The sequence below is a fragment of the Lethenteron reissneri genome, chromosome 4, assembly GCF_015708825.2.
Source record: "Lethenteron reissneri isolate LAM-NWPU_2019-01 chromosome 4, ASM1570882v1, whole genome shotgun sequence".
NCBI classification, from domain to species: Eukaryota; Metazoa; Chordata; class Hyperoartia; order Petromyzontiformes; family Petromyzontidae; genus Lethenteron; species Lethenteron reissneri.
In genome coordinates, this window is record NC_083782.1 from 2,298,380 (window position 1) to 2,323,810 (window position 25,431).

At 47.0% G+C, this 25,431-nt stretch overlaps 1 protein-coding gene across 7 annotated transcripts in view; it reads left to right on the plus strand.

Annotated features, from left to right (window-relative positions):
* The window catches only part of EPS15L1 (epidermal growth factor receptor pathway substrate 15 like 1), a 115,371-nt gene that overhangs the window by 48,329 nt on the left and 41,611 nt on the right, over positions 1 to 25,431 (plus strand). For 6 of the 7 annotated variants that reach the window (XM_061562338.1, XM_061562346.1, XM_061562385.1 and 3 more), the window contains exons 14-19: positions 1,057 to 1,218; positions 5,352 to 5,549; positions 6,140 to 6,265; positions 17,675 to 17,804; positions 20,557 to 20,604; positions 23,660 to 24,078. In XM_061562338.1, the coding sequence (XP_061418322.1) occupies positions 1,057 to 1,218; positions 5,352 to 5,549; positions 6,140 to 6,265; positions 17,675 to 17,804; positions 20,557 to 20,604; positions 23,660 to 24,078 (1,083 nt within the window). Of the gene's footprint in view, positions 1 to 1,056; positions 1,219 to 5,351; positions 5,550 to 6,139; positions 6,266 to 17,674; positions 17,805 to 20,554; positions 20,605 to 23,659; positions 24,079 to 25,431 lie in introns of all 7 variants that reach the window. The other variant, XM_061562357.1, reaches the window with a different exon arrangement.

Below are 25,431 nucleotides of genomic sequence, written 5' to 3' on the forward strand. Positions count from 1 at the left end.
CATCGTTTAACATGTGTACTCGCCATTCCACCTATGCTGGTGAACGAGCTTGCATCCTGGAATTCAGCCACTCCTGAAACCATCGGATTCCTAGAGGCACAGTCACTGTAGGTGCCGTGGGTATCCAAACACCCTCAATCTTTTTTTAGGCACAGCTAAGATATGCCCACAGACTTTTTTTGGACATGAATCCAGTTTTTTATTGAGTCCGTGTTTTTACTCAACTCCAACACGCCCGCAAATGCTGATTGATTTTGATGCTGACATAACCTTCAGAGTCAGAAGAGTGCACGAATATTAGGCTCAGTACCGAATCAGCAGCCAGCAGTTGCGTAGATTTAATATAAAAGTGGTTCAGTAGAATTCCTGTTTTCCGTGACAAAGTTCACAGGTCCCATCTGTAGTGCATTCCAGTAACCACTGGAAACATTGTGATTGAATAATATAGAAACATGCATCTATATTATATTATTTGGGTCTTTCGGTAAAGTCACGTAGATAGGTTCAAAGAAAATAACAAAAAACTAGAAGTTTTTGTTATTTTCTTTGAAACTAGTAGTTTTTTGTTATTTTCTTTTAATCAATCTACGTGACTTTACCGAAAGACCCAAATAATATGAATTCCGGCAGTCACGAAAGCTTTAAGTCAAGATTTATGCATCTATATTATTGTTATTATTTTGCTGCTATAAATTTCCACGTGATAAGCCACTTCGTTGAGCTGTCATTTGTGATAGCCAGGTCGCTTCTGAAAAGGAAGCTAATGGCTCTGTGGGCTTTACGTGTTAAGATAAAAATAGTTTATTTGATTTGTATGTATTTTAAAAATGATTTGTTTATCTTTCTTATACTTTGCACACTGTGTTTTTGTATTGGTTGTTGTAACGTTCTGAAAAAGAGCCGTATAGCTAATCGGATTCCTCCAGTATAAATACATATTCTGATTTTGAAATGCATTCACTGAGGAATGATCCCCCAGCGTCCAAAAGCGTTGCTTCCGCGTTCCTGTTCCTGCCTCTAACGCTGCGGCTTTTGCGTCCCTCCCTGCGCTTGCAGGACATGCAGGGGGAGCTGGACAGGGAGACCAACACCTTGCAGGAGATGCAGAGCCAGAACCAGGGCGCTCAAGAGCGGCTCGGAGAGCTGGAGCAGCAGAGAGCCAAGCTGGAGGCCATGCTGTCCGACCTACAACTCAAGTGCCAGGAGGAGACGCAGACGGTCCCTTACCGCACCGCGCCACCCCCCTGCCACCCCTCCTGCCCCCCCCCACTGCCCCCCCCCCCACCCTCCCCAGCCCTCCCTTGCCCACTCCCCCTGCCCCCCCACCACACACACGCCTCGTTCATTCATTCACTCGAATGGCCATTCATTCCACGTGAACTCAACTGGAGACTACCCACCTCCTCAGCGTTTTGATTTTCGCTCATATTTGTGCGTGATGGGAATGTGCAGATGAGGTATGCAACCTTGTCAAATGCTTGAGGTCAGTGATGAATATTAACTGAAATATGTGCCCTGTAGTAGGATGGTGTGGGGGGTTGCGGGGGTAAGACACTTGAAATGCATCTCATTTTCGTTGAATTTTAGATTTTTTTTGTTATGTACAAATAGCAAAAACTCAACATGTTCATCAATAACACTGCCCTAAAGGAAAAAAACCATAGGTGACCTTTCTTCATCGCAGATAATCTCTCTGCTTTGCAATGAAAAAAGGTCCGTTGCCCCAAGCCATATTCATTTAGATATCAGTTTTAAAGTTGTGTTTTTCTTGGTCAGGAATTGAGCCCAGGTTTGTTGAGATCAGTGCGGTTATTGAATCGTTAAAATATAATTGACGGTTCATTCGTCGGCACTGCTCGAGCAGTCGAGGAAGAGTTCTCTGGACAAGCGTGTACACGTAACAAAAATCGATTAGGCACTTTTTAATATCGATTTTCGCCACTGCAGTGGGGTGTCACTTTTCCGTGATCCGATTATCTGTCACTCCTCTTATTTATGGGCAGAATATATTTCCAGAAACTCATATTATTCACAAATGGAACGCGAATGATTTTTACTTATTTATTTCGTCCTTAGTCGTTAACATCCCATTGCTTGGCAAAGGGTTTCCTCTGCCAGTGTCTTCGATCTTCCACAATCTCTTGCCAGCTCCATCCAGTGCGCTCCTCCAAATCTTCTCATCTTCCTCTCTGCCATCTGATCCTTTGTCAACCTTTCTCCTCTCCACCGGCCTCCGTTCTGTTGTTCATTTCACCCACCTGTCATTTGATGCCCCAGATAGAATTCCTGCCCCAACTCCGTTTGAGTTTTTTTCCCCCTCTTAAATACGGTTGGTTACGTACGGTGTGATTGGCATGGTTGGCTACGTAAGGTGTGATTAGCACAGATGCCTACGTAAGGTGTGATTAGCACAGATGCCTACGTAAGGTGTGATTGGCACAGATGCCTACGTAAGGTGTGATTGGCACAGATGCCTACGTAAGGTGTGATTAGCACAGATGCCTACGTAAGGTGTGATTGGGACGGTTGTCTACGTTTGGTGCACGGTTGGTTACGTACGGTGCGATTATCACGGTTGGCTGTGTATGGTGCAATTAGCACGGTTGGCTGTGTATGGTACAATTAGCACGGTTGGCTGTGTATGGTGCGATTAGCACGGTTGGCTGTGTATGGTGCGAAAGAACTCCAACAATATGTTAAGTGCATTTCATCTATTTGGGGGATTTTGGGTCCGTCATTTGCACAATTACCCAGTCCGACTTATAGCTCTTCTGCCACCACCACAGGCCTTGATTCACCCTTGTGAAAAGCCCTCATGCTTTGCGAAGCACCAGGGTTACTCCCCTCTTCAGCCAACTGGAATTCTGAGGCCACTTCCTACTCCAGGGATTTACCCCCAACCTACCCGTGCTCATCTCCCCAAAGCCACAGGCACTTCTATGGGTGGGGGGGGGGCAGGGGGGGTATTTGGGAACCAGGTTTTCAGCAGCTCAATAGCACTCTGCATTGAGTTACTGGCAGCACTTTCTATTCTATCGCACTGGCATGCTCGTGCGTGGCCAAACAATATCGTTCAAATCATCTGTGGCTTTTTCACGTGAACAGGAGTCACAATATTTCCCCTCCTCTCTCCTCGGTGGTGAGCATAATAAGCACCACCTGACAGGAACGTGGAATTTACATCCTCTTTGGGTCTTTCGGTAAAGCCATGTAGATCGGGTGGGGTTCAGAGGTGCCAATGGAGGTGACCACTGGCCCATGCTTATTTCGTCATCGAGACTCTCACTGTTGATGGGACTCCTCCAACTGCAGTATCAGTTGCAGTGAGCAGCTGGTATTTGAAACTCATTCGACGAGCACTCTTGCGCTAACCTATGCTTGAGATGTTCCGGACATGTTTCAAATTCGTATCGGAGCTGGCTTCCTGCTGGCAGGATTTGGACAGCTTATTAACCAGCTGAAATGTAATACTGTAGCTGAGAACGAGCTCAGCAGGGAGCTGGCAAAATATAATTGGGTTAACAACAGAAAATTAACAATGAATGTGAGGTCAGTGATGCTAACGCAGATGGATAGTGCTGTAACATGAGAGTAATAACATTAATAAAAATGAGTCGGCCCAGGACCTGCAATCCAGACGTGCCCGGTTCAATTGCTAATTTGTGTTCAGTTCTCCGGCAACGATGTCCAAGTCAATTGATATACTCTTTGCGATGGGGATAAAGTGTGGGTAACCGCTATCTATCTATTCTATTGAATATATCCATTAATAAATGCCCAGTTTGAGAGGCCCATCACAAGACCTAGATTTGAAGTTTTCGTGACTGCAGGGATCCATACTCTTTGGTTCTTTCGGTAAAGTCACGTAGGTATAAAAAATATATACAGTAAAACCCTGGATTGCGAGTAACTTGGTCTGCGAGTGTTTTGCAAGACGAGCAATTTTTTTTGATAAATATTAATTTGATAAACGAGCGATTTCTTGCAATACGAGTAGTACGTGTATATGCTTTATCTGCCGAGCGTCATGTGATCACAACTGATATACGAGTGCTTTGGATTACAAGCATGTTTCTGGAACGAATTATGCTCGCAATCCAAGGTTTTGCTGTATAATTGTTTTTTTTTTAATACCTACGTGACTTTACCGAAAGAACCAAAGAGTACATCACCAGACCGTGAAAGGTCACGACGGCCTTGGGGAGGCCATTCATCCAGCAGTGGATGAATCGTGGCTGATTTTACGAATGATGATGATAATCACGATGGAATCCACAATGAAGAGTGGGTGTCGTCTGATGCGGTGCTTGTCACAACAGAACTCTGTTGTATCGGTGTTACGGATAGAACATCAGAAATGTGTAAACAAGTAAATATGGTGTTGGTGTATTTGTTTACAAATTCATCTCAATGTTTGTGGCAAAACATGCAAACAAACGTGCTCTGATAATATCTGTAGGCTAATCGGTTTTAAAAGCAATGCATATATTATCAGCGTGTTTGATTTCATGTTTTGGCACAAATACGTGTGGTCAATGTGGTTTCCATTCCTTGCAATGGGTATCTATATGGTATTTGAACATTTTAACACCAGTTTTATTGCAAGAAAGTGTAAAGCCTATACTTATCCCGTGTGTGTATGTATGGAGGCATTTGTGCATACTTTCATATATCTGTGTATCGGTGATGTTCGGTTAGCCACTGCCCTATCAGCCCAGCGATTAGGGTTCGATTCCTGCTCACGTCCCCGGCATCCCGAGTTCCATGCCCGCTCATGGCCAATACCAGTGACGATCATCTGCACTGGTGCTGGGCCTCCCCGAGGTCGACTCAGCCTTAAATGAATACCTGGTATGGTGTGTAAAGGTTGCCACTTGGGTGCTGGCCAAACATCTCCTGATGGGCCGTGCCGGCCGTCATAGGTGCCACTCACTTACAGCACTTGCCCCAAAAGTCTGTTCAGGCTGGATGGGAGAATCTTTGTATGTGGAAGGGCACCACAGTGTTGAGATGTTAGCTACCTCAGCTGGTGTACAGGAGGTTGTGGGTTCGATCCCGACCCGGATGAAGCCTGTAAATTTGGATTTTGCATGTTTTCCCCATGGTGGCTTCGAGTTTTCTCCTGGTCCTCCAGTTTTTCCCTCCATATTTAGAAACATGCGTTCAGAGTATTCAACTGCTATAAATTTCCACATTATGATAAGCAACTTCGTTGAGCTCGCATTTGTGATAGCCATATTCGCTTCTAAAAACGAGCTATATAGCTCAGTGGGCCTTACCTGGTAAAGAAAAATGTGATGTTGCGTTCGACCCATAATGACACCGAGAATCCTGCTGCGTTGGGGTCGCAGATCTCGTCGCTGCGGGTGCAGATCGCGGGCCAGGAGTCGGCGCTGCGCTCGCAGGAGGATGACCTGAGCAAGGCCAAGGGAGAGCTGAGCCGTCTGCAGCACGAGGAGAACCAGATGGAGCAGAGGCTGGAGGCTGGCAAGGCGCACCTAGAAACCATCGTGCGCTCCCTGCAGGCCACGCAGCAGGAGATCTCGCAGGTGCCGTCAACATGTTTTTTGCCCGATGATGGTTCAAAAGCGTCAATGCGTTTGCTTTGCCCTGACCGTCTGTCCTAACGTGGGGTCGCAATAAAGTCTGTTAACGGCGATCCAATTTGAACAAAACTTAAGGGTAAAGCTGCGTTGTTGTTCGGGACTTTTTTGATTGAAAACCGTCAAAATCGATCAAAGGGTATTTTGTAACAATGGCAGGCACAATAACTCTTGTAACGATGATTCAATCTGCGTGAAACTTTCGTGTAAAGTTGTGTTTCTGTTGGGGATTTACCCTTGAGAGAAACTGGCTAAACTGACAGAAGAGCAATTGACCACTGGCAAGTGAATGATTGCAGTGACTTAGCGAGTACTGGATAATAATCTAAATGGTGTGTGTATTGCACTGGGCATGGTGCTGGTCACCCACCAGCACAATACACACACCACTGGGGAGACAAAGGTGGCCGGGCATGGTGTTGATCCACCTCATGTGCCACAGTGCCGACTTTCATAGGTGCTGCTACTCACAGCACTTGCCCTGAAAGTGTGTTAAAGCTACACGGGGGATATTTGTCTTTTGTATTGTGCATCAGGTGCGTGGCATGTTGGCTCAACTGACAGATTCTCAGGGTGCTGGTGGCTCGCTGAACGGATCCCTGGACGTGCCAAATGCCGCCGAGGTGGATTCTCGCTCATCGCCGTTTGCCTCCAGGTCTGGGGTACGAAATGCTTGCCTCTTTTTTGTTTGCGAGAACATTGATTTGTATTGATTGCGATGGTTGACGCAGATTGTCGGTGATCGGTAACGGTTGGTGGAAGTTGTCGCCGATTGATTTCTGGGATCGCGTCTGCGCGAGCATGGCGAACAAGAGCAAGGGGCCTAAGAGCAGATGGTGGGGCACCGTGAGGGCAGACCCTGGCGGTCGTTTGTCTGCTGTGCAGCAGCCACGGGATCTAGCAGAGGGTCGAGAGCATTGGCAAGGAGTGGTGGCCATTAACGGATCTTTGTTTTTCCTCGCTTTATACGGTTTCGGTTTGTGTGATTTAGCACTGTATGTGCGACTCACCTATTTCTATCCCGAGATTCGCCGCATGCGGTTTTAATTAACTCGACATGCGGCTACGTGGTCAGACGTGCGGCGACGTTCTTCCATGCGCGCCGAAGCATTGCTCGGCAGGCAGCCGTCTTGTGCGGTGCGTTGTGGGTTGGGTGACCGTGCACTCTACCCAACGCGATTTCCCTTTTGCATGCCCTCTTTGTTTGCAATACATCTACCACCGCATTAAGCGGGAAAATCTTAGACGTTATCTGGATCATGATGACTGATGGTAGGTAATGACATTGATTGAGTACGGCTGGTGGCAATGATGATGCTCGGTGGTAATGCGATTATGATGATACGATACGGATGATGATTACACTCCTTCGGTCGCCGATACAAAGAGTAATCGATATAAGTAAATAAAAAAAACAAGTAAACTGAAAGGCACAATGTTGTTACGGTCATGAAAGATGCATTAACATAATCAAGCCTGGCGTAAGGAAATTTGAAAGCCAAAGATGAAACCCATTAGCTACCCATTTCCAAACTGTGGTTGTGCTCGCGTGACCACCGGCTATATAAACAGCCAGCCTCTGAAGAGTAAGTACCTTAGACGTAAGGCACTGTTGATTCCTTATGTGTTCAGCCGAGCAATTTGTACTTGATTTCTTCTCAGTCTTGGGGGAAACACCCCACCAACGCTAAATTTGAGCACTCACAAAAGTGTTCTTTGTTTCTACACCGGCCCTGCGATTGAATTGATCAGAGATGTAATCGTTAATGAATGGATTTTTTTCGTCGGGTTCGGTAATTGCGGCTTGTTAGCGCCTTTGGTGGAATAAGTCAGCTCAAAAGGTCACGGACCTCATTTGCCATTAGTGGGTAATGACGGGAGACCAGAGTACATCTTCAGCTGTCGCGAGCTTGACATGTGATTATTTTCTCATTTTCGCCGCTTCGCATCGCACCCAGGGCAACCCTCGGTCGAGCTCTGCAAGATTCTTGGTGATAGGCCCACATTGCCACGTGGCGTAAAAGGACCGATCTGTCAGGCTTGCCGCACATGCCCTATCCCTTTGTGACTATGCTTTGCGTAAAGGAACAGGTTAACGCATATAGCAGCTGTGTACATACTGTGCGTGACCCATTTGCTTGGCCATACTCCCAAAGCTTTGTTCTCCTGCACTGGGGATTTGATGAGGCAATGGGCTCTGGGTCAATTACACTGAAGGCTTATGTTACATTCTATAACAGGCGTACTGCTGCAGAGGTTTTTTTTTGTCATTAACCTTGAGAAAGGCTGCAGAGCCAATGCAAGCCATTGACAGAAATAGGGACATATCAGAAGAACGAAGGCCATTCAAGGCCAGCGCTCACCTCTTTTAGTTGATCCTAGGAACCTTCCTTGACCACGAGTATGAGGCCAGGCCAAAAACCATTTTCAAACGTTACATTCGCGGGCAAATTGTTCCATTCTCGATGGCGTTAGCGGTGCCGGTAATAGTGGCTGGGTGACCCTGTGCCCCCTTTTCCAGGGGCCTTGCTTTGACTCAAGATTCTGCACGTGGTAATCGTGGCCCCCAAGGTCAACTGGGCATACATTCAGAACCCGGGTAGAAGGACATTTTATTCGTTAACTCTCCTCGCGACGAGTGCTTTATGCAGTGCCGTTCTTCCAAGTCCAACCGGGTTTCAAATAAGCTCCCCCTCCAGAATGACTCTGCCTAAAGTGAACACCCAGTGCTGCAAAGGAGGCTGAGTATAAGGCATGACAGCGAGTGGGTGAGTGAGTGAATTTGAATACGCCTCTGAAAGTAAGACGCACCCAAATCTTGAGCCCTGGTGTCAAAAAAATTCTACAAATGGGGCCACGGACCCACACACACCAAATGTATTATACGGACAATGCCCAACGTTGGCTTTAAAATATAGGGTGGCAAAAAAGTGCTTCTTTTGAACTGGTTTATTTCAATTTAAAGCTTTCGTGACTGCAGCGATTCGTATTCATGGTTCTTTCGGTAAAGTCACGTAGAAGGGAAATAAAACAATAATACAAATATAAGACAATAACAATTCTCACGAAATTTAGACTGCAACACAAGCAATCATCATCAGGTGATAAGGTGTGGATTTCACACCTGATGACGATTGCTTGTGTTGCAGTCGAAACGTCGTGAGAATTTTTATTGTTTCATATTTGTATTATTTTATGTTTTCCCTTCTACGTGACTTTACCGAAAGAACCAAGAATATGGTTTATTTCAGTCGGGCGATGATCAACCGTGGATGCTGGACCATAAAACCACTTCTGCCCCTCAGTGCGTGTTTCTCTAAGCCTCTCAAGATTAGGTCATTTTTCCTTTATTGCCAATTACAGTTACAATCATTTGCTAAAAGTACAAAATTGTACAATTTATATGTTGTACAATTTACTTTAAAATAACAATTACTCTCGCTTTTTTTTGTCCTCGCTGTGCCGTCTGTTTTTAAGGTTCTTATGATTTAATGGCCATGGCCTTAGGCTTAGAGTGCACTGCTATGGCAGAATAATTACCCACTTGCATTAACATTGTGCGCAGAATACTAATGTGTGTATATAAAGGCAAATGCTTGCAAAGGCCACAGTTAAGTGGAAGAAATGTAAAAATTATTGAATATCCTTGAAGATGTTCTATGAGCAGCAGCAGCGTGGATATTTCCCACATGTAAATGGAGGCGTCATCAATTGGTGTTGCATTTTAGTTCTACACATTCTGTATAAAGGCCTCCACGCACCACGTTCATGATGGGAGTTATTTGACTATACCTCACCACACTGATCGCCGTGGGTTGGTGACGGGATAGGGCAGTGGTTTTGAACCTTTGCTGCAGCCTTTGCACCCCTTTGGTTCTTAATTGTAACAAAAATATATAATGGTAAAAAAAAATACATAGGTTTGTTGAAACAAAGTAGTTGTACTTATTTGCCTGTGCTTAATTTGTGTTTTCGATTATTTACCTTCTCAAAAATAAGTCTGACCATGCCACGCACCCCCAGAACGGGCATCTCGCACCGCCAGGGTGTGCGTGCACTCCACGTTAAGAACCATTGAGAAAGGGGGACGAGAACCAGTCCCAGATGTGTGTGTAGGGCAGTCCTCGAGTTTCAAACACAATTCGTTCCTGAGACCCGTTCGTCAGTGAGAACACAATAATGCACTGAATTTAAATGCTCGTATGGTCAGTGTTATGAAATGTGTTTGGGTTCAACAAAAAGGGCACCATTCTTAAACTCATCATTAAGAATAAATATTGTACATTTGCATGTAACACTGGAAAAAAATACTGTATAGTATATAAAACTTAAAGTAAATTTACATAAACAGCAGTCGGAAGGGGGGCAATGATTACCACAATTGCTCGCACACACACATGGTGTACACACACACAGACACACGCAGACGGACACAAAGACAAAGACCCCCCATATAGCCTTAACATACTGTTAGGGCGAGCACCTATGAAGACTTGCACGGCACACGAAATACGGTCGCAGGGTTCATAGCGCAGTGCGCTAACCACTACATATAAATGCGTATCTATGTGTGTGTATATATATCAGACATGGTGCTGGCCACCCACCCCCTCTTGTGCCATGCTGCCGTTAATAGTTGCTCGTGAACTGCACTTGCCCCAACAGTCTGTTAAGATTATATGGGGGATCGTGTGTTTATTTACACACACATATAGAGGGAGCAGTTGTGTAGCGGTTAGCATGCTGCACTCCGAACCCGGCGTCCTGAGTTCCTGCTCATGGCCAACACCAGTGATTTCTATCTGAACCGGTCCTGGGCCTTCCCTAGGTCGACTCAGTCCCGAATGAGTACCTGGTGCGGTGTGTAAAAATCACCACTAGGGAGACAAAGGGGGCCGGGTGGGGTGCTGGCCACCCACCCCCTCGTGTGCTGTGCCGGCCTTCATAGGTGCTCGCTAACAGCACTTGCCTCAACAGTCTGTGAAGGCTATACGGGGGATCTTTGTATTTTTTTGATGTGTACATATGTAGTGAGTCCAACTGAGTCGCAGACGTTTCTCTTTAGAGGCAACACATTTATTGTAACATCAACACGTTAATACAAATGGGTAACTGCCCCTTTACCAGATACAACCTCGGGTGGTGACCACCCAGCTAACTACACTATACGGAGGAGTTACAGCTACGAAGGATCTGACCCTCACTCAGGTTCCAGCCACGTGTTGATGCCTGTAGAGCTTCAACTTGTAGACGTGGAGCTTCAGCTTGTAGAACGCAGCGACCCCGGTCCTTGTCAGGGACCCACCTTATATCCTCCCGGGTCGGGGCCACTCCGCCCTCGGCCCCACCCGCCTTCTCGAGCGTTCTAGCTCCCTCTCGATCCCCCTCGAGCTCCTAGCCCCCCCACCTGGGGCCTTCTCTGTGGACACTCCAGATCACGTGTCTACGGGGTCAACTAGAGTGCCATGGCCCGGGGCAATCCTGCCCCTGGGCCGACACTCTCCCACTCCCCGTTGTGGGAGCCCGCACTACACGCTATGCGTGGTGCCCGCGCTAGCTCACCACTCCTACGGGATGTCCGCGATGACGGTGCAGAGCCGGCCTCACATAGCAACCCACCCAGTGCTGTCCGAGACATAGGAACATCGCACAGTGACATCCCTGATGCCACTACACATATATAAAAATTGACGCACGTTCGTCCACAATAAACTCAAGCAAGTTTGCTGTAAAAAGAAAAGGTTCTTTTGCATTTTCGTCCATTGTGCACGCTCACAATCAAGGTTAGAATTTTTTTTAAAGAAATAAATAGATAGGACAATATCTGAGGCTTCTCACAAAGCCCAGGGTTTAGACACAGTGCATCGCCACATGGAATGTCATGGTGCGAAACACACGCGCAGCCGTTGCAATGTCGTTTCCGTGCTGGGTACAGGCTGAGCTTGTGTTTTTTTTTGTCTTTTCTGGAGTCCTTGACCAGATGAGAGTGAAAATAATTGAGCGTTCAGGGACACGTTCACTTTGGAACAACGGTGCAGTCACTCCCGAGCGGTGGTGTTGGCGCTAAATACTAAAGAGACAAAATCGCGCACAAAGGACCCTGTCCTCAATTGAGCAAGCCAAGGCTCATGTGGATCTCAGTGACAAATACCGCATTGTAGCACACACCCTAACGTTGGAGCGCATCCTAACTCGTTTTTTTGTCTATCAATTTGTGGCTGGGCTATGTGGAGGGCAAACTTGAAGTGGGTCCATACGCTTTACAGAAATGTACAATTTTCTTGGAGTGGCGCGGGGGTGGTTACGTCGTGTGCTTGTGGGTTGTTATTGCAATGCCTTTGGTGCATCGCAAGATCGGCTGTAGTTTGGTATTGATTTGATCGAATATCAGCGTTCTACATTGAAATATATTTAAATGGAAATTGTGGGTAATCTGTGTTGTAGGTTCTCAGCGAGACAGACGACGGAGTTGAGGCACACTCGTTTATTTAACCCAAGGGCGGTAACACAACACTGAAGGGGTAACGGCCCCTTCACCCGTACACAATGGGAACACCCCTAGCTCTAACCCCTGACTATCCTAGTCCCAGTCCTCCACTAAGAGTGCTAGGGGAGGCTATCTGATCTGGCCCTGGTTAAGCATGGATCCCGGCACCCAGCTAACCAGACCGGCTCTTACAAGAGCATCGGTCCTGGAGCTCTTGGGGCCGCGCCACTGGCTTGCCCTGGTCGGTCCTTAGAAGGACAGCGAGCCAGGGGAGTCCCAGGGCCTATTCTGCCGGTCTTCAGTCTTCCCTGGTAAAGCTTCTAACACTGGCCCCGAGCCCTCTGGCTCCCCGCCTTTTATAGGAATCCTCTCCGAGGGGTGGGGCTATGGGGGATCACAGCGCCACCCATGGCCCCCCAGGGTTAACTGATGCGGACGTGGATGTCGACACCCGTGTGTGGGTGTAGACACCCTTGTGTTTCTGTCCGCCTTCCTTCCCGTAACCACCCCTACATCTGTATAACTTTACAGTGCTCTATCAATTAATCCCCACGGCATGTTGATGATGGTGGTTGCTTGACCGTACTTCACCACCCCGGTCGGTGTGGGTTGGTTAAGGGCCAGGCCCGGTTCAAATATCACTCGCCACCGATTTTCTCGCCACTGAATGTAAATTCAACTTAGAGACGTCGGGCGAGGCGTGCTTACACCACCGAGCCACTGCTCCCCCGATGTTGTACGTTAATTCATTTCGACGAGTGTTATTGCCGTCATTCTTTGTCATTCCACTGCCATCCCCGGCATTAAGATACCAGCAGCGATAACATCGCAGCGTGCTCCGTGCTCTGCAATCTGGTGTGCCCCAGCGCTGCGTTTAACTCGTTTCTTTGGGAGGCGCGCGTGTTTCCGCGGTACTTCATGGCGGGCGACCGAACTGCTCACTTAACAAATCCAATTTAGCCTAATTTACAAAAGCGTCTCCGCTCACATGGATTAATTAATCTGCAGCCTTGTGATCAATTAACAATTAAGTATGCAATTAGGGCTCCCGATGCTGAGTGTATTTGCGAGCCAGTGTGTGGTAGGGGGGCGGGGGACGAAGAGACGTTTAACAGGAGTGAGCTGCTTCCCTGGGTGTCGGCTGCTTTGCCTTGGTCGGGCTTTCTCACGAGCGGGCTGCACAATAAATTCACCCCGCCGTTGCGTTCCCGCTGGCCGTGCCCCGCTGAAACCCACGGCGCGGGCTGCATTTAGATTGAGGGCGCGCGCACGTGTAACGTTACGGTGCCTTAAATGCCGCCGTTCGTTGTAAAGGCACGCTTGGATTTTTTAACGTCGTGCTTTGGGTTTGGCAAGCAAACGAACCCTTGTGGGTTTCAATGTCATTGCCCCTGTAGTTGTTGGACACTGACAATTGTGGGCTCACAGTGGGGCAGGTGTGTGTTTGCCATTGGCACAAATCGACATATATGAAAAAAAGAGCTATTTAAAAAGAATGAAACGATTTCTCATCCGTTGACATTAATGTTGCCTATTCAAAAGTGAGTCATAATGTGGCAGCGCCCGTTTTTGTCGAACAAACACCGCGTGAACAGCTCTCCTGCTGGGAGCTTCTTCAGGAGGTGAACTGAAGGAGCTCCCAGCACGTGGGGGGAAACATCGGACGTCATGCCGAGCGGCACACGGCGCACCCCGATATGCGGCAACACGACCGTTACAATCTACGCAGTAGAACCACGATTGAATGCCTAAAAAAAACCGGTACTTATTTCATTGAGCATGGAAAGGTCCGTGACTGCCTTTTACACTGCAACTGGTAATTGGCAGTTGCCCTTATTCATGGCTGCAAGCAACGGTGAGAGTTGCCGAGAGAGACCCACATATCTCGGCAGGCAAATAGACTTAGCCAAGCAAAATAGGAGGTTGGCAGTCATCCCATACGTGTGGAGGGAGGGCAGCAAGGTTGCATACGATCCCTGGAAAGAACAGTGTCCGAGGAAAGGGAAAGGAAAATTAATAAATAAGCAAAGAATAGAAATGGCAGCGTGAGACGGAGATGGGAATTAGAATACGGGAAGATAAGGGCTCTGTGGTGACGGCTGGTGGGGGTCGTAGGGACACACTGGGGAGTGGGAAAGGGGGAGAGCGGCTGTCGTTTTTTTTTTTTGCAGATCCCAGGGTGCACAGCAGCTGATGAAGCGATGGCGACTAAGAAGCCAGATTGTTAGGAGAGTGAGTCCCGTGGGCGGCGGCGGGCGGGGGGGGGGCTAGAGGGGGCTGATGAACCCCCTTTTGAAAGCGCCTCCGATGAGCACGCTGGCTACGTGCGGTGCGAAAGAAGTTCTACATACACATATACTGAAAGATCAGAAACCCTGCTCCCTATCTTCTCGATTATTATTCCATATTTTCTGGATTACAAGATGCTTTATTCCCTCTATTTGAAATCGAAGTTAGGGGTGCACCAGACTGAGTTGCCTTCATCATCTTCAGGAAGACGGTTCGATTTGTCATAGCGATATATTTACCACGCGGATGACAGAAGATCGCCAACCAGCCATTCAGAGTAACGTTCCAGAAGACACCTTTCCTTCATGCTTTTTAAAATAAAATGTATTTATTTATTTTACATCCTCCCTCACACCGGACTCATCGGAGCAGGCGGGAGGGAGGGGGACCCTCTCCCCCATTATTAAACTAGATGCTTCGTAATCATTGTGCCGCATACTCCCGATTTATAAAGAACACCTTTTTCTTTTTTTAAATGACCCCCAAAGCTTTGTGGTGCGTCATACATTATGGAGCATCTCATACTCTAGCGAGAAACGGCGGTCAAACCAAACCATGTTGATGCAATATTTAACGATCGTGCTGGCTTGTCTCTGAAGTCCACCAACACACATAACCATATACAGGAACTCCTCTACTTACGAACATTCGACATTAACTTTCAGAGATATGAACAAACCTGTCCGTACGTTTGGATTGAGAGTCATAAGTTCAACCGCTGTGCAATAGATGGCGGTGGTGGCAACTACATCTGCAGAACATGAAGAACCAGTGGCATCTACATCTACGGGAGATTATGCAACTTTAAAGCCATTCCCCGTGTTTAGTCTACACGCCGTACAGCACGTTTGGAATCGACAGGAGTAAAGTTGGACTTGTGAACAATTCGCTTTACGGACAGAACTCTGGAACGTTACTCGTTCGTAAGTAGAGGAGTCCCTGTAAATACACAAGCTGTCAGCATTAGTTGTAAGTCCCTAGAGAAGATGCCCAAAAAATTAACAAATGCTCGTGAATTGGCAGATGTTTGCCGGCAAGGACCCTGTCCTTTAGGCATGGTTCCAAGTGTGACCCATCCCATCAGCCGTGGCATGTGTAAAATATACTTGTGTATTGATGTATGTTTTACTGGTAGGAACCTCCTGGTTACACCAGCCCACAGGGGATTATTCTGTCCATCCGTCGTGCATCCAAAAATGGGAGGGGTGGGGCTGTGTGCAGAGGGGAGGGTGGAGAGGGGCTGGGTGGGGAGGGGCTTGGTGGGGAGGGTGGGGAGGGGCTGGGTGGGGAGGGTGGGGAGGGTGGGGGCTGGGCGGGGAGGGTGGGGCTGGGTGGGGAGGGTGGGGCTGGGTGGGGAGGGTGGGGCTGGGTGGGGAGGGTGGGGCTGGGTGGGGAGCGGAGGGGCTGGGAGGGAAGGGGCTGGGTGGGGAGGGGCTGGGTGGGAGGGGTGGGGCTGGGTGGAGAGGGGCTGGTCACCCCGTGGTGCCCTTATAAAACTCAACGTTTAACCTACTCACGCCGGCTTGTGCCCGCCCTCACAGCGGGCATATTTGTGGAATACACCACGCCGCCGTTGACCCTGACCATTGACCGAGCAACCCAACGTTCCTACCAGCTCCCTCCGCAGGAATGTGTTCACGGCTCGATATATGAGAAATTCTCTCAAAGGTTACTCTTTTGGGATAATTTGCACGATAGACAAACAATTAATGCTCATGCACATGGTGCCATGATGCATGGTTTGCATGTTGTGATGTGAACCCAGCGACGCGAGTTTTATTCCCAGCCACGGCTAACATGAGTAGCCAGTGATATCTGAACCTGTCCTAGGCCAACCTGCAGTGACCATCTTTAGAATCAGAATATTTATTTATCCTGGAGAAAGCCAATGAGCTATAAAGCTCTTTTTCAAAGATGTCCACTTGGTGCAGGTCATAAAGTTCCAACAATTAAAAAAAACGATTGGAGTGAAAAGTATAAGAAAGGTAAACACATCTTTAGGCCTGAAGATGCGTCGGACGTGGGAGGCAAAATTTTGCGAAGGATAAAGGAGTAACACGCGCCACTGCTTTCCCGAAAGAGCAGCTTTTAAAAACATTTCTCATAAATTATTTCGTTTTTCAAATGCAGAGACAGATATGTGAAGGAGACGTAATTTGGCTATTTATTTTGTTCTTATATTCTCCACAATTCAGCTAATGATTATTAAATAGTTTTGCTTTGAATTCAGGCTCATGTCCGAGCAGAGGAGGGGGGGGGGTCCTTGCCCACAAATATCTGGCAGTTCACCGCTGTTGGCTGAAGCTAGTCTGACTCAGCTGATGAGATCTCGAACGTAGAATCCGGTCCAGAGCGTCGCTTGCGTTGAAACCCCGCTGCTGCTGAAATGATGCATTCCCAGAAGAAAGGCCATGTGGGTGATGGGATGTGTAATAAACACTTATATTTTTTTATTTGGAGGAACAGATCTGTGAAAGAGGCACATTTATTTGCTTGTTTGGTCACTTACGTGTGATCAATTGGATTGTGCCGGGCGGGTTACACCGCTGCTTAGTGCTTTACCTCTTGGCGATGATTAACCATCTGAACGGGTGGCGCGTGGGCCAGCTGCTGTCACATGCTCTTATGAGCCAATTAGAGTCACGTCTGGGATTGTAACAAAGTTGGGTAGGAGGCGGGGAGCCAAGGCGTTTATTTCATACATGCATTAGCAGCTTTGGTGTCAGTCTCGGTTATACAAAACGGACGGCAATTTCAAACATAAGGGATTTTTTTCAGAAATGCCATTTACCCTCGTTCCATTATTGGTGACTTGGACCATTTGCCCTTGCCCCCCCCCACTCCGCGGTTAGCCCTACTAATATTCAAGCCATCCATTAAGTGTCGTAAATGTGCACCACATGCGTCAGCCGGGATAATTTTCCCATCCCACGGAATGTGCATCAGTGTTGAATGTTTTATTTATTAATTATCCCCATCCACAGCCGCCGGTAGAGTTTCATTTCAGCACTCGATGTTGTGCAGAGCTGGTCAAGGGCGATGGCTTTGGTCTGGCACGGCCCTTCAGCCAGCATTGGCCGGCAAACGTGAAAATAGAGATCAGCAACATTGCGGAAAATTACTGGGGGAAAACATACCAAAATGATGAAAGAAAGTAGTCAAGTGCCACAGTGCATTATAGCTTGTAGAGAGGTTGGTTTTTAATGCTTAGAAACCTCAAGATGACTTGTAAGTTTCATAAGTAATTTTTCTCGTAAATTTTCAACTTTATGTATATTTCTCTTCCCTTTTGTAGGAGGATCCCTTTCACTCCAAAGCGCCAATGTTCCCTCCGTCATCCGCTGAGGGCAAGACGGACCCCTTCCAAAAGGAGCACCCCTTCGCTACAGAAAGCGTCTTCAAAGCAGAGGATCCCTTCAAAGGAAGTATGGCAGTGTTATACGCAGCGTATGACAATACCTTTCACAGCGTTAACATAATGAATAACTATTAGAATAGGTTTTACCATTTCTGGCAATTAAACAGTTTGTATTAAGACGTTCAAACACCAAACAGAAACCTTTTGCATTAACTACATATACATGCATGTTCACTACAAGCATATGTGGTTAATGCAGACATGATTACATGCAAAAGGTTTCTGTTTGGTGTTTGAACATCTTAGCACAAACTGTTTTATTGCCAGAAAGGGTAAAACCTATTCTTATATTTTTGTAGTGTGTTGTACGGAGGCACACACTGGAGTTGGAGGCAACACGTTTATTTATTAACTCCCCTACAGGGTGACTCACTAAACATCCACTGGTTCTACTGCTAGGTGTAGCTGCACGGTTAACTACGTGAGCAGCGGGTTAACTACACGGACTGGGTCAGTCAGCCTACGCGCTGCCTGACCCACGATGCCAAGCGAAGACCCGTAGACGACGAGCCGCAGGACCCAGGGCCGATTCCACAGACGAGCCCCAATCGCTGTCGCGGCTTCTCCTTTAGCTCCGCCCTCGGCCACGCCCCCCCCCCTCGATCCTGCCAGAAGCTCTCGGCTGCCCATCACGTGTCCCTCAAGCCCCCTATGGCCCGCTTGCCTGTCGATCTGTGGTCCGGTGGCCCAGAAGACTCCTGACATGCTTCTCCACTCCTGCGACAGTAGTTGGCGCTTAGCGTCAGAGTGACATCCATAACGTCACTACATTTTGATCCTGGCAAGGGAGGTCCCATAATCTAATGAATCACTATTTACACCCCCTTGCTAGTCCGCTGTTGGATGGTTTCTCCTCTCAGCATGTCGGTCACATCAGGATTGTCTGAGCATGCAGCGGTTAGCGCGCCGTGCCACGAACCTGGTGGCCCGAATTCGATTCCCGCTCACGGCCAATACCGGTGAATATTATTTGAACCAGTCCTGGGCCTCCCCTAGGTCGACTCGGCCTCAAATGCAATGTGCAAAAACATCACCACTGGGGAACAAAGGCGGCCGGGCGTGGTGTAAGCCACCCACCCCATAGTGTGCCGTGTTGGCTTTTATAGGTGCTCGCTCACAGCACTTGCCCCAACAGTCTATTGAGGCAATACGGGGGATCTTTATCTTTGTTTGACCATACTTACCACGCTATTCAGCATGAGTTGGCGAGGGCTCATGGCCCAGGATGAGTTCAGATGTCGTTCGCCACTGACGCTCGCTGTGGCCGGAAATGTAACTCTTGGCGCAGGGTTCATTTGTGCAGTGTGCTATTCACTGCACCACCACTCTTACACCCACCAGCAATAATTATTGCATTTAAAGTTATTGGAGATAATGAATTAACACTCTTTAGTTAAATTATGTTATTTTTTTGCATTTGTTAGTGTGTGTAAATATATTATTCTTAGATTTTTTATGGTATATTTAATCAAACACCCATAATCTTTGGGTGGAGATGGTGGTGCACTGGTTAGCACAGAGCACTGAAAACCAAAGCCACTTGAGTTTAATTGCCAGCCAAGGCTACCATCAGTGGCACGTGATATCGGAGCTGGTCCTGGCTCTCCCCCTACCATGTCACCCACTTGCACAGACCATTGTGGTGAAAGCAGCATCGTCAAAACAACACCCAGACCGACATGGCATGGGGGACGCCTTAATCCAGAAGTGGATTGAAAATGGACTATCCATTTTATATTTATTTAGTTATTATTTTACAGCACATTTCCCAAACTTCCCTTATTACAAACACGCTAGCTCATTGGGCCCTCAACTAGCTTACGTAAAGGCTTTCAATGAGGAATTGATTGGCCTAAATAAAAGTTACCAGACCACTTTTTTCTTTCACTATCTTAAAACTATTTCCATACCCCCCCCCCCTTTATTAAATGTTACGCAACAATAGCTCTGATCTGCACTGCTCTTTAAGCCGTAATATATGTGGCCAGATCTACTGCGCCACAGTAAGTCTCGTGTAAGAGTCATACTTTTAATGCCTTGCTCACCATTTCCAATCAAGGCATCCCTAACGAGACAGAATCACGATCCCGTGCTGGTGTCACATTGCCGAGCTGGTCTTGTTGACTTCACTTTTTAAACGATTTTATCTTCGGCAAAGAATTGTGGAGGCATTGGATGTTTTCCTTCCACAACCCACTTGCGCAGCTAGAATCAAATGGCGGCCTTGTGAGGTTTTTCCAGAATGAACCGGCTTCGATTTTTATTTTTCTGAGCAGGGATGTCGATCCACCCGGGTATATGACTCCGTGTCCCAGCATGCGGCGCAATTCATTAGTTGCCTCGTAACCACAGCTACGCTGGATATAATAAAAGAAAACATGCACTCTCTGAGCAAACTGCATTCCTACCTTGGGTAAATGGGGTTAGTTTGTGAACTGTCCATACTAATGCATGTCTCATCATCATCATCGACATCCTTAAGTGCCATCATCATCATCACCGTCATCAATAGGTATCTTATAATGATCATCTTCATCATCATCATGTGTCTTGTAATCATCATGAGTCTTATAATTACCATCATCATAATCATCAGCTTGTTTTATCATAATCATCTTCATCTTATGTCGTATATTCGACATTACCGTCATCATCATCATATGTATTATGATCACAATAATTACCAACAATCATCGCCGCATTAAAAACCCACAATGTCATCATGCTGAACGTACAATTTCTCCGTGTTTATTTTCCAGGCGATCCTTTCCAGGGAGATCCGTTTGCAGGCCAAGAATCAATAGCAGGTACGAAATGTTACTTTGAAATGCAGCCTTCACAGCCAATCCAAACTTTAACATAAAGAACACAATGCTACCTGAGAGATGTGTATATGTATGTATACTAAGACAAAGATCCCCTATGTAGCCTACATCGGCTTTTGGGGAAAGTACTGTTAGCGCGTACCTACGAAGGCCAAGACTTCACACGAGGGAGTGGTGTGGCCGGAACCATGCCTGGCTGTCATTGTCTCTCCCCAGTACGTACTGTGGTTTACACACAGCACTAGGTATACACACATAAAGACATAGATCCCCCGTATAGCCTTAACAGGCTGTTGGGGCAAGTGCTTTTAGCCAGCACCTATGATGGCCGGCCACGGCACGCGAGTGGGTGGCCAGCACCACGCCCGGCCACCTTTGTCTACCCAGTTGCGATGTTTACACATCGCACCAGGTACTCATTTAAGGCTGAGTCGATATAGGCGAGGCCCAGAATCGGTTCAGATAATCGTCACTATTGTTGGCCGTGAGCAGGAATTGAACTCGGGTCGTCGGGTTCGTAGCGCAGCGCGCTAATCGCTACACTACTTTTCACACATATATATACGCACACATTCACGGTGCTGTGTTAAAGCATGATTAGTATATTATTTCTGGTGTGAGTGTTTATGAGTAACACTGGTCCATCACTGCAGTGTAATTACCAAATGTTGTGGCTAATCCCAAGAGATGGGGGAAATTATAAAGAAAACCTTCATTGCCAGTGGGAAAAAAAACAAACCATCTGCCTGGGAAAATCGGTGATTATAATGTGCGGCTCACAATTTGAAAGTTTTGAGTTCAAATACCACTGTGTGGGTCGACGGAGCCTTATATCTCTGGTTGATAAAACGAGGACCAAATTTGTGTTAACAATTAAACTTTGTTCTTTGGTTCTTTCCTTAAAGTCACGTATAAGAGAGACGTTCAATGCTATTATTTAATTTATTATTTTTTCTTTATACGTGACTTTACCGAAAGAACCAAAGAATAATTCCTGCAGTCACGAAAGCTCCAAAGTTAAGATTGAACCACTTCTACGGGGAAGTTCCAAGTTTACCTTTTTTCTCTCTCTCTGGGTTTTTTATTCTCTCTCTCTGCCTGTTTATTTAGTGTAATTTTTTATGTCTACACTCGTTTTTTGTCGTTCTTAGGTTCTGCTCTGTCTGGTTGTCTCCGTCCCTCTTTTTTTTATGTTTTGTCTTTCTTTGAAATTTTCACACTTAAATTCTAACTTAGCAATCTTTGAAATACGTAATCGACCAGGCTATGCGTTAATTGCGTGTTGACCGACTCTCTGTGTCGTTTTACATAACATTTCGATACTTTGCTAGGTTATTTAATTTTAGTGTGTCTCTTTCTCCCCCTAAGCCTGCTCACTCCATTTTGTTGTACTCATTGACATGTAAATTTTGTCTCTAACCCCTCCCTCTCGCTGCCTCCGCCCCCCTCTGTCTATTTAAGGCCACCCCACAGAGACGATCACCCCTCTCTGTACCTGTGTTGCCCGCTCTGTGTATCTTGGTGATATCTGTCTGCTTATATGTCTGTCTATAATTTTTTCTGGTTAGATTTTATGTCGCTATTTCATTATACCTGATGATGATTGCTTGTGTTGCAATCGAAACGTCGTATGCTATTATTTAATTTATTATTTTTTCTTTATACGTGACTTTACCGAAAGAACCAAAGAATAATTCCTGCAGTCACGAAAGCTCCAAAGTTAAGAATTAAACTTTGTTTGAGGAAACTGAAATGGTTTCGTCACGTGACGCAAAAAGGGGGACATTAACTCCTCATGGGGCGTCGTGGAAGAAAGAAGAAGATGACCCGAGATCGGTCTATGAAAAAATGTGACGATATTTACCGCTGGTAAAACGGCACAACACCAGACAGATATTTACCGCTGGTAAACCGGCACAACACCAGACAGATATTTACCGCTAGTAAACCGGCACAACACCAGACAGATATTTACCGCTAGTAAACCGGCACAACACCAGACAGATATTTACCGCTGGTAAACCGGCACAACACCAGACAGATATTTACCGCTAGTAAACCGGCACAACACCAGACAGATATTTACCGCTAGTAAACCGGCACAACACCAGACAGATTGCTGCGGAGGGCAGGTACGGGTGGACAGAGCTGACAGCTGAGGTATCAGTGTCACCTCTATGACCATTTTTGTTAAGGGATAGATGATGATGATGATGGTGAAACATTAGTTGACTAATGGACTGACTCATCCCTACGATAGAAATAACAATACAGGGACTCCTCTACCTTCGAACATTCAATTTAGGAATTTTCAGAGATAAGAACAAACCTGTCCGTATGTCCAGATGCCTTTTCGGACCGAGAGTCATAAGTACAACCACCATGCAATAGATGGCGGTGGTGGCATCTACATCTGCAGAACATTAAGAACCAGTGGCATCTACAGGAGATTATACAACTTTTAAAGCTATTCCTCGTGTTTAGTGTACATGCCGTACAACATGCTTGGAGTAAAGTTGGGCTAACGAACAAATCGACTTATAAACAGACCTCTGGAACTAACTCGTTTTAAAGTAGAGGAGTCCCTGTGTTCCAAAATGGTATCGAGGTTGGAAGCTGGAAATTTAGGAATTCCTCGTGTTTACTTGAGTGGGAAAACATTTAGACTTTTACGTTTTTTTAAAGATGTCTTCGGTAAAAAAAAAGTCGACGGTGAGAGAGAGGTTTCCTTCTCTTTTTCCCCCTGAAACTTTCCCTCTCATGTGTAGCCGGGGGGGGGGGGGGGGGGGGGGCTGGGGGTCTGGCTTCCCGATCCTCTTTTTGCACTCGTTCCCATTCTGGGAGATTTCCACGTTCACTCCATGGAAGCCCTTCGCAGCCTGGTTCACCGCTTGGAACCGCCGCTTTCTCAGTCTCCTCCCTGATGCTTCCACGTTCATCACCTCTTGTCTTCTCGCGACATGTCCCCCGAGCCACGTGACGTTTTCCTCACGCACGGCCGTTTTTCTTCCGCGTCGCCTCGCCCCCCATAACGCAGACCCGTTTGGTGAGGACCCATTCAAGGGCAGCGACCCCTTTGGAGGTTCCTCTGCCGGGAAGCCCGGCAAGTCCAGCCTCGCCACCACCACTACCACCTCCTCCACCTCGACACCGGCTCCCAAAGAGCCCTTCGGCAAGCCGAGTACCGGACCAGGCCTCTTCGCTAGCAGCAGCAGCACCACGAGCGACCCATTCTTGAAGGTCACTGCCGGCGCTGGTGGCGGCGGTGGTGGCGGTCGTTCCGATCCCTTCTCGAAGCCCGGGGCTTCGTCTGCGGATCTGTTCTCAAGGGCAGGCAGTGACGCCGACCCGTTTAGGTCCAAATCGGCCGGGCCGTTCTCCAAGGCAATCGCCGAAGACCCCTTCTCATCCAACAGCTCGGACCCGTTCAACAGCAGCACCACTACCACCACCAAGGTAACTACAATTGTGTTATTAGCAAACAAAAAATAAATCTGACAGCTTTGTCAGTCTTCTCCCGCCATTCTGATCGACTGGAGGCCATGCACCGGCCAGCGTGCAGGGGCACGAGGGAAGGGGGGGCCCAGGTGGTGGGGGGTGCCAGGGGGGGGGTGGAGGGGACGAGCGGGTGGGAGGGAGGAGCGTCGCTCAACGACGGGTACTTATTAATGCACAGACTACTATGCATATACAAATGGATGCGGCCATCGTATAAGGGTTAGCAGACTTGAGGTCGACGGTTTGATATCCCGGCATGCCGGCTCGGTTCACCGTAGTCGATCGACAGGTCGCTTGTGATGATGTAAATCGTGCGTACTCCCTCCTCTTTCCAAGGTGTCTGACCAGCATGGAAGAGTAGGCCAAAATATATCCTCTAGAGGAGTTCTCTTGGAGCTCCTGTAGTTGAGGCACTTACACCAGCAGTGGCATGAGATGCGGGCAATTGTGATGAACTTCGGTAAACTACGGTCCGATTTCCAAGCCATTTTTTACGTTGAGGTCAGGGCGTTGTTCTTGCTAATTGCTGCACCTTTTGTCCAAACACGCATCGTGGCTGTTTCCAGTCGTCCTTCAGGCTTTTGCCACGGCGTGTTCAATCGTCGCAAAGTTTAATTCAGTCTCTGGAACACTTCAGCTAAATATCAAGGCAGTTGGGTAGAGCTGCCCTGCAGAGCCATCGGCCGCTTCCATTCATCATGTTGAGGGTACTGCTGCTGCTGCTGCTAAGAAAAAAAAACGCACAGATAATTTCTGTTCACGAGGCTTTGTTATGTCCGTGTTATCATTCCACGGCATTGCAAGAACGGAATGCTTCATTGGTATGAAAATTATATAACCAGGATTTGTAGAATTCCGTGTAAGTCCTAATTTAAAGTGTTTACATTCTTTTTGTATGAAGAAACACTGCATTTTTAATATCTGTATTCACGAGTATGCACGGTGTCTCAACTTAATTTTCACATTTGCTTCAAAACTAATGATTTGTTAAAGTTACACTGCCGGTAAATTGCCAACAGTGAGTTTACCTTTAACCCTGTCTGGTTTTAACGACTGCAAATGATATGCTTTACAAATTTGTTCCCAATTAGTCTGAATTTGTCATCTGTTGTATTACTTCATCACAGGTCACTAACCCTCGGTCCTTTGGGACCACAGTAGTTCCACTTTTGATAACAGCCGGTCTTCCGTGTTCACATTTGTTTAATGAGTCTGCAAAAGACAAATGAGTTGCAATTGTAGTATAAAGTTGTTGATTTGTTATTGACAGTAACGTAGACCACAGAGGTCCCCCTCAATGCAGAAAGTGTT